Source organism: Pyrus communis, chromosome 2, assembly GCF_963583255.1.
Source record: "Pyrus communis chromosome 2, drPyrComm1.1, whole genome shotgun sequence".
NCBI classification, from domain to species: Eukaryota; Viridiplantae; Streptophyta; class Magnoliopsida; order Rosales; family Rosaceae; genus Pyrus; species Pyrus communis.
The window spans coordinates 30,567,260-30,577,410 of record NC_084804.1 but is presented as its reverse complement, the minus strand read 5'-3'; the positions used below and the strand labels follow the sequence as shown (position 1 = coordinate 30,577,410).

General features: G+C 38.0%; 1 protein-coding gene across 1 annotated transcript; it reads left to right on the top strand.

Annotated features, from left to right (window-relative positions):
* Window positions 1–6,434: 6,434 nt before the first annotated feature.
* LOC137726591 (3-ketoacyl-CoA synthase 4-like) lies at window positions 6,435–8,337 on the top strand. Its single transcript, XM_068465526.1, has one exon. It carries the CDS (start codon window positions 6,673–6,675, stop codon window positions 8,182–8,184), a length of 1,512 nt encoding a protein of 503 aa, XP_068321627.1. The 5' UTR covers window positions 6,435–6,672; the 3' UTR covers window positions 8,185–8,337.
* Window positions 8,338–10,151: the final 1,814 nt, after the last annotated feature.

Here is a 10,151-nt window from a genome sequence, read left to right as displayed (position 1 = left end):
TTGAGGTTAATACCAATCAGTATTTATGTTTAGTTTTGTCGAATGAATTCAACTATATACCTTGGTCTCGTGCAGTTTCACTTACTCTCAGTGGGAAAGGAAAGCTTGGTTTTGTAAATTGAAGCATCGAAGCTCCTGGAATCACCTCACCAACTTATGATGCTTGGCTCTACAAAGATCAACTCATCATGTCCTTACTTCTCAATACTATGGAGAAGCATATAGCTAAAATTTTCAGTTACTTAGAGTCCTCACAAGATTTGTGGAACTCTGTGAAGGACATGTATGGAAATCAAAACAATTATGCAAGGGTCTTTCAACTGAAGAAAGACATTGCATGCATCCAACAAGAAGGGAAGTCTTTTGTACAGTACCTTGGCAACCTCAAAACTATGTGGAATGAGCTGGATGTGTACCTTCCACACACCACAAATACAAGTATCCTACTAAAGAGGGCTGAAGAAGACAAGATATACCAACTTTTGGGAAGCTTAAGCTTGGAGTATGAGGATCTTAGAAGCCACATATTGATGAGTCAAAAGCATCCAACCTTGAAAAGTGTTCGTGTCATTGTCTAACCCAAAGAAACTAGGAAGAGAGCTATGAATGGTGAGTCTATCTCTAGGCCAACTGAAGCTCGAGCCTATGCCGCATAACAGAAAGTATACAAAGGTAAGAACCTCATCTCAAGTGTACTTACTGTAATGGCGTTGGTCACATGGAAGAGAAGTGTTGGATTCTTCATCTAGAATTGATGCCCAAATTCACCAAAGATGGGAATGTGATTCCATCAAAATTTGCACAAGCAAGCCACTTCAAGCGTCAACATGTAGCTAACTTCACCTATGAGGTCTCACACCAATCCATGGACTTCACTACAAGTTTTGTTACACTTATAAACAAATTTGCTACATACTTGCAAATCAAGGGTCATGGAAATGCTGCATCAAACTCTCAAAATGAAGATAGAGATCATACTGCTATAGTAGGGCAATTTGCAGGATTTCTTGACAAAAATAAGTTTGCAAGACATGAAGAGGCTTCAGGTATACTCAAAGCCTTCTCCCTTGCATTATAAAGAAGCACTCAATATGATTGTTGGATAATTGACTCTAGTGCCATTGATCACATGACAAATAAACTTTCAAACTTGCATGACTATCAAGCATTCAAAAATCCCTCACTAGTGTCTATTGCAAATGGAAAAAATGTGTCAGTTTTGGGTACGGGAAGAGTTAGTATAGTCACAAACAATAATGAGTCATTAGCCCTCTATGTTCCCTCATTTCCTTTCTAACTACTTTCAGTAGGAAAGCTTGCAAATTCCCTAAACTATCTTGCCATTTTCTCACCCAACAAAGGTCTTTTTCATGACATCATCACCAAGAAGATGATTGTTGAAGGGTTCCCTCTTAATGATCTCTACTACATGTGCAAAAACTCAATCATGCCTAGAGCCCTTCAAGCTGGACCAAAGTGTTTTGAAAACCAACAATTATGGCACCAAAGACTTGCTTATCCTTCTGAAGTTGTTTTGTCAAAGTTGTTTCCCATGTTTTGTCAGTCACCACTTAAATGTGAAACATGTCATTTTTCAATGTTAGTTAGATTACCTTTTGGCACTTCTGTTTTTAAGACATGTAAGCCATTTGAGATGGTACAAACTGATGTTTGAGGACCTACAATTAAATCAATGGATGATTATAAGTATTTTGTCATTTTTGTTGACGATTTCAATTTGTCATTTTTCTGTACCTCATGAAATCAAAAAGTGAGGTTTTTTGCATATTTAAAGATTTCCTTAAACTTGTACAAACCCAATAAACTTAAACATTAAGGTACTTAGATCGGAAAATGGCACTGAGTTTTTGTCTAACAACATGGTTTAGTACTTGAGTTCACACTGTTCACTAAACTAGTTGTGTAAGGACACCCTAACAAAATGGGGTATCAGAAAAGAAGAATAGACCTGCTTGAGAAGACTCGAGCTTTAGTACTGCATATGAATGTTCCTAGGAAATATTGGTCACTTGTGTTTGGTGTAAATCACCTTAAATTAAGGAAGAGTATGAGTTCTAGGCTTACCCACTATCTAGGGCTACTTGTAACCTTTTCTTTCTTTCCTACATATATGTCTTTGTACATGCATCCTCCTTTTCAAATACAATACACTTTAAACTAGAAAAGCAACATTTTCTCTTCGTGATAGAGAGAGAGAGAGAGAGAGAGAGAGTCAACGTTGTAGAAATGAGGAAAGAGAAGAGAGTACTCGAGAATGGGGGTTCAGTCGCACTCAAAATTTTCCAAGTTAAAATTACAATTTTGCCCTTCATTTACCGAAATTTGTAACTTAACTTTCATAACTTCAAACTCGATTTTGCTTTCACTGATATACTTGTGAGTACAAAAAATAATTAAATAAACTAGAAAAATATGAGAAATTGACTCAAGGCTCCATAATTATTCAAGACACCAACTAGGGTCATTTTGTCTTTTCATATCCTTCGGGATTAAACTACACGATTTTCAGATAGGGGTTGTAACAACGAGGTTGTGAGTTTTACCTTTTATGCATTCCTTTCGGGTTTATTTTGAGATTCAAATTCATTCATTGAGTCGTCGACCACATCAACTGCCTTTACATCATCCATGAAGATCTCATGCAAACACTATTTGAGTATTTATACACTCAAGGGGGAGTACTATGACATCAATTCTAGTGTAAGTGTGATTCTGTAAATCCTTGGTAGATTTGGTTCATTCTTTATGACAATGATTATTTCCTATTAGGATTTGTATTACTTGCAAGACAAGTTTCTCTCTTTCTTTGATTTACTATAAATAAGGGCACATGCAAAGGGAAATTGACATCCTTGAAATTCCACAATTCTCTCTCTCTGTTCTTTGCTGCATCCCTCAGTGAAAATAAGTCGTAACACAGAAACATTTTTTTCTCTTTATAAAAAAATGAGCAAATTTGATATAAGTCCAGTTTTTTGAGTTATTATTAGGTTTAATCCAATTTGGTGGGTTAGTCCATTCACTTGTTATGAACATCTATTTTAATTAAATTGTGATAATGTCATCACTTATTTATACGTTAATCATTACTCAATTTTAGTATTAAATATAAGAATAAATAATTGTTTCTCCTTTTCCTTGCTCCTAGTTTGTATCTCAATTATTCTTCTACCTCTATCATAGGTTAACTGACACACTTTGAAGGTGACGAAGCCATAAAATGTAGTGTGGTGGAATATGTGAATAAATTTAAAACTTAAAGTGCCTAAATATAAGAGTGCGCTGTGAGCGGGAATGAACCCATTTCACACGTGATGTTAGAGCATAAGTACAGTATAGTAAGATATGGTGAGAATTATACCATCGAAGGTAATCGTCTACACCAAGATTTTCTAAGAATCCTCGTCGATAAGAAAGCTCAGCTACTAAAACATGGAGGGACGAAAAATAAGGGTGAGTGTGCCTGAAAATAAAGTTTTAATGAAAACCTTTGAAAACGTTATAACCCTTCGCCATAAAACATGTACAGTTTCCAAGATATACATACTACATATAGTATGAAAATACTCACCGTAGCCTGCAAAATATCAAGATATCAATACGGCACAATAGTTTATATATAAGCGTATGGCGTTAGTAATCGTATACTTTCGCATAAGCAAATATATCAAACCAAGTGCTCATCGACACATGCTAACACACGAGTTCATGCATAGTTATTCTGACATGAATAAGACTGGGTGTAATAATGATATACGCTCTAGTGCTACAATCACGTGAAGAGTAGCGCTATTCACGGTCACATATGAGTCGAAGTTGCCTATTGCAACCTGTACGACAGGACTGGCACTTACTTGGATCCAAGGTGAGCGTGCGGTGTGGATGTGAACATACAAGCGAAAGACTGGCCCTTGCCCTGGGCGAGCACAAACACCGGTGCAGCAAACGATGAGCATAAAACATAAATATAGTCATGCCATAATGGTTTGATAGTTATAATCAACATAATATCATTCATAGCCGTAGGTATAATCATGGCAACAATAAACATACGCATACATATGCATCCTGTAGGATTTATGATCACTTCATAATTTTACGTTATTTCGTCAATTCTTATCAACATTAGTCTAAACTAGGCATACGTAGTAAATTCTCTTTCAATGTATAAATGGAAACTAACAAACATGTATATACTATATAAAAGAAAAGACCCACTCACCTGAAGTCCTCGCTATAACTCCCTAGCACGAATACCGAGGTGTAAGGAACGATTGTTGCCTAGAACAAATATCAAATCACCTCTCATAATTCTTATAGATAGAACACATAACTTACATCTCCAAGGAAGTTCTAGAATGATTTGTAATCCATTGACCAAAAGTTAACCGTCAGTCAAAGGTAGGGTCCACAACCCTACGTAACTCGATGCGGAAGATCTGCATCTCAGATTTCAGATCCGTAACTTCCCAAGAGTTTCAATAAGCTTTTAGAATAACATCCTAAAGTTTTGGAATGATCCAATGGTTAGATCTCCGCTAATCGCTAAAATTAAGTGGCAGCCGAAATTTAGATTTGCAAACTTAGAAAACCCGTCTGGGAAGATTCGTACGTCAGATTCCCGATCCATCATTTTCTAATATCCTTAAATATTATGTAATATTACGTATTAAAGTTTAGTGATGATCCAATGGTTGGATTGTTGAATCATATAATAACCAAGTGGCGGCCCTTAACAGAAATATAACCAAACAATGGAATTTCATCAATTAAATGTCTAATACAGAATCATGGCACCCATTTTAGCCTAGGGTGGTCAAGTAGTGTCTCTGCCCACTACCTCCGCACGCAACGAAAAATTCAACTATTTCCAAAAATTCTTAAATTTGACAAGAATGAATATCTCAACGAGTAGAGCAAGTTTTATACCTGTGGCCAAGTCTAATTTGGCCGGGAAAATCCTCAAATCGCCACGAACCCGTCAAAACCCTAGAAATGGATGCACTTCAATTCATCTTCTCCGGTGTTCCACCGCCCCCAAACTTGTTTGGGGTTTGTTCCTAACCTCAAAAGGATGCCGAAGGTGGTGATGATCAAAGAGAAACACTTCAGAAATGGTGGATCGCCTTCAAAGTTCCCTCGCACCCATTAGTGTGGTTCTCATGAAATCAGAACTAATGTCTTCGATTTTTGGGTGAATATGGAGGAGAGATTGATGCTAAGTTGTTTCCAAGTGGTCCCACGCCGTGAATCGCCGAAGAAACGCCGGAGATGGCATCGGAAATTGATGTAGAACCGGGTTGCGTGGGTCAAACGGGTCGGGGAAGGTTTTGGCTGCCTTTCCCCTTCCCTCCTTTCCCTCATTTCTCTCTTCTCCTATTGGTCCATTCCCTTTGTCTTCCTCTCTCATCTTCCTTCTTTCTCTTGGTTCTTATTGGTCAGTCCTCATCTCTTCTCCTCCGATTGGGCAGCTCTGCCCCGTCCTTCTTCCTTTATTCCTCATTTCTCACAAAATAATCTTAAAAAATAATATAATAATTAGGAGGAATATATAAAATAATAAATAGTAATCTTTACAAAAGTACTTTTTGGATTTGTAGTTCTGTAAAACCCTATCGTAACTCCGGTTTCGATTCAGATTACGCTTATGCAATCGTCCCGTCGAGAACTTTGAGAGTAGGATAAAATAGTAACTTGCACGCATCACTAAATGAAAGTCAACGAAAATGAACAATCTTGCCAGTAGGGTATTTTCGTCAATTCACTCTTTTAAAAATTAATAAAGTTGTAAAATTAGGGATAGGTTATCACATTAACTGTGTTAACTAATGTATTTCGTATGTATTATATATTATTATTAACATATATAATAATATAGATCTATAATGAAATTTCTTTGAACTATGTTCATGGATGATAGGTAGATAATTTTTATTTATTTTGTAGACACCTCTATCACTGGTTAAACATATTTTATCAACCTATGATATAGGTATCATATAGGCTTAAATGTTAAATTGGCCCCTGTGTTTGAGTCATTTGGTCAATTTAGGCCCTGTGTTTTCAATTTGGCCAATTTTGTCTTTGTGTTTATCACTATTAGCCAATTAAAGATATTTTTCATCTAATTTCTCTAAAAAAAAGGAGGACTAAATTAGCAAAATCGAAAACATGGGGACTAAAGATGCAAATTAAAATTTTGAGTAAAGGTGATAAATGAAGAAATTTAATTAAAGCTAAGATACAATATATAGGTAAGCAATCACCATTTGCCTATTTGGGAAAGGACACAAGCAATCGCCCCCAATTCCCCATCAGCATTCCCCACTCCCGTGTTTCCACTTGAAACATCCGTCCCCCCATATTTAAAAACCCTCCCCCTCCTAAAATTTTATCAGTCTATTTCTTGCATCACTCCCTCTTCTGTTCCTCACAAATCTTATACTAAACAGATACAAATGGTAGAGTCGTAGCAGAACAAACACAAATAGGACACCAAACCCTCAAAACCTCTCTCTGTCGATGTTTTAGCTGTATCAACTTTCAACTCCTTATCTTCTCCTCAGACCCGTCCTCTTCACCTACACACATCATCCTTTTCGCCAGATAGAAACCTCTGAATCCTCTCTGCTACCGTTTCGCAAACCCATCATGTGCATTTCTCCGACCACCAATGGTGGAGTTCAGAGCCGTCGGCCGCTGGACTTCTTGCAGACTGTGAACTTGAAGTATGTGAAATTGGGTTACCATTACTTGATAACCCATCTCCTGACTCTCTGTTTAGTTCCTCTAGTGGCAGTCATCGTCATTGAAGCCTCCCTGGTGAACCCGGATGACATTCACCAGCTCTGGCTCCAACTCCAGTGCAATCTCGTTGCCGTCATCTTTTTCTGTGCTATGGTTGTTTTTGGATCCACTGTTAATGTTATGACCCGTCCGAGATCCGTCTACCTTGTGGACTATTCGTGTTACAAAGCCCCGTCGCATTTGAAAGTGAGATACCACCGGTTTATGGAGCATTCAAAGTTGATAGGGGACTTCGATGAGTCCTCGCTTGAGTTCCAGCGCAAGATTCTGGAGCGATCTGGCCTCGGAGAGGAAACTTATGTCCCTGAAGCAATGAATTACATTCCACCAAGGATATCAATGGCGGCGGCTCGCGAGGAGGCAGAGCAGGTGATTTTTGGTGCATTGGATGATCTGTTTGCTAATGCAAATGTTAAGCCGAAGGACATTGGTATTCTTGTTGTGAATTGTAGTTTGTTTAATCCAACTCCTTCACTGTCTGCTATGGTTGTTAATAAGTACAAATTGAGGGGGAATATTAGAAGTTTTAATTTAGGGGGTATGGGGTGTAGTGCTGGAGTTATAGCTGTTGATCTTGCTAAGGATATGCTGCAAATTAATAGGAATACATACGCGGTTGTTGTTAGTACTGAGAATATTACTCAGAATTGGTACTTTGGGAACAAGAAATCCATGCTGATACCCAACTGTTTGTTCCGTGTTGGTGGGTCAGCAGTTTTGCTTTCAAATAAGTCCATGGATAGGCGTCGGGCTAAGTATAAGCTGGTCCACGTTGTGAGGACTCATTGTGGTGCTGATGATAAGGCCTTTAGGTGTGTTTATCAAGAGCAGGATGATGATGGGAAAACTGGGGTTTCTTTGTCCAAGGATCTCATGGCAATCGCCGGTGGGGCTCTCAAGGCTAACATCACAACATTGGGTCCCCTTGTCCTGCCTTTAAGTGAGCAGCTTCTCTTCTTTGCTACTTTGGTTGCGAAGAAGTTGTTCAACGCAAAAGTCGAGCCTTATATCCCAGATTTCAAGCTTGCTTTTGATCATTTCTGCATACATGCTGGGGGAAGGGCCGTGATTGATGAGCTTGAGAAGAACTTGCAGCTTCTACCAGTTCATGTTGAGGCGTCTCGGATGACACTCCACAGGTTTGGTAACACCTCGTCTAGTTCGATCTGGTATGAGTTGGCTTATATCGAGGCAAAGGGGAGGATGCAAAAGGGAAACCGTGTCTGGCAGATTGCTTTCGGCAGTGGTTTTAAATGTAACAGTGCGGTGTGGGAGGTTCTTCAAAGTGTAAAAGCTTCTCCTCATAGTCCATGGGAAGACTGCATTGACAGGTATCCTGTGGAGGCCGTTGCCTAGCAGAGCTCAACGACAATTATTGGCCAGGGACTCAGTTTAAAGGGAGGAAACATTGATAGATTTACTGGCCATTTTATCTTGTTATTTTTCTGCCCCCTTATCACTAGTTTTCCTCTTTTCGAATTTTTGATCTATCGGGCATGTTATGTGGTATTTGGGTATAGAAGTAATGACGTTTCTTAGAGTTAGTTTGATATTGTTGTTAAAAAGAGGGAAAAAAAAAAAATGTTCGGGTGAGAATAAATAGATGTGAAATAAAGCAGTAAAATATTTAATAAATTATGTTTGTAAAAAGTGTTTTTAGCCCCAAAAAAAAAAAGTTAATTGTGTTTGTTAAATAGATATGACTTTGTTAAATGATTAAAAATATATATATAATTAAATGTGATATAAAAGTCCCTCATTCACATTCTCTCCTCTCCCTCAATTTCTCCGTCCCTCGTAATGGAACTCTCGCAATCCTCGTCGGCGGCGACGAAAAAACCGTATGGAAACCCCTCTGTTCGCATTGCTGGCGATCCAGACTATCATCCCTTCCACGGTGGTGGGGCTGGTGGAGGGGAGGATATTCGGCCACAAGTCCAGACTCGATGAGGATCTTTTCCTTGACGCGATCAAAATTGGTGTCGTTGAGTCGAAGTCGCTGGATTTATACGACAGTGGAATTTTTAAGAGGGATTTGGAACCGGGCCCCCTGGGAGGAGATTCTCTCGCCAAAGGCCGATTTTGTGCGAAAGCTTGAAGAAGGGCGAGGAAGTGGCTCTCCATTCCCTAGAGCGATTGAAGCCTTCAAGATGCTCCGAACTGGGTCTTCTGGTTTCTGACCATTCAAGGTACACTGAAAAATTGGAGACAACCTTTTCCTTCTGGGATGTAAAGATTGAAGTTTTGCAAACATCCTTCCTGTTTGCATGTGGTTCAATATTCTACAGGGAGTTCCGTAATAAGATAATCTAATTTATTATCAAATTAACCATCCATGGAACTTGAATCTAAGATATGTCATTTATAAGTGAATAAAAATACGACTAGACCGTATTACAAAATAATTTTGAATGACTTGTGATTTTGATAAAAATAAAAAATAAAAATAAAAATTTAGACTTACGGAAACACAAATTTTTATTGAGATTTTTTGTTTCATACCTGCTTCTAAAAAAATTTAAGCACTGCCAAACTAGTACTCATTCACCTTGCTCTTGTTGTGTAGCCTCATTTCTTGCTGGCGTTGCGCTGCTCGATCTTGCGCTTTCATGCTTTATTTTTTATTTCTTCCCAAACGTGGTGTGATTAGTATGGTTTCCAGCAGAGCGTTGGAGGCAATTGGAAAGTTAAAATGTACATTTACATCTGTTATTTGAAAGAATTTTAGTTTATAAGTTCCCTTGCGCGAAATAATAGCATTGAGATATTTTAAGTCTCATGATCTTATTCTGTATAAGCTTATGAAAATCAGAAGATATATATGATTGTGTATGCTATTGATTTTTATTTCGATATGGTTTAGAAATGCACTCGAGAAACTTCCTTACGGCCTGCGATTGGGTTCGCTGAAACTTTCGAGTTACAAAGAATTCCTTCAGCACTCCATTGTGATATATGACATGTCTAGTGATCTTTGTTGATGCTGATTAAATTTCATTCTATTAAAAAAAAAAAAACTTTAATGAAAAGCTCCTCATACTGTTCACATTAACGAAAAATTGCATTTTTACACTAAAAAATCAATCCTTGTATTATTCATTTTACCTTTTATTTTATCTTTATCGTTAAAATTTAAAAAATACCAATGATCTTGGCTGATTAATTTGGTGAGGTACCACCATGGAGCAGCTCCAAGCTAGGCGGCTATAATTATCGTCTAATATTCCTTGCCCTTGCGAAGGGGTTATCTTCCAGTGAGGGTTATCTTCCAGTGATGCTGGTGAAGATACATTGATCCATTTTATTTTTGGATTGCTCGAAAC

Bases quoted from the DNA above. Each gene is read 5' to 3' on its own strand.
- LOC137726591 (XM_068465526.1), top strand. From the start codon at position 6,673: ATGTGCATTTCTCCGACCACCAATGGTGGAGTTCAGAGCCGTCGGCCG.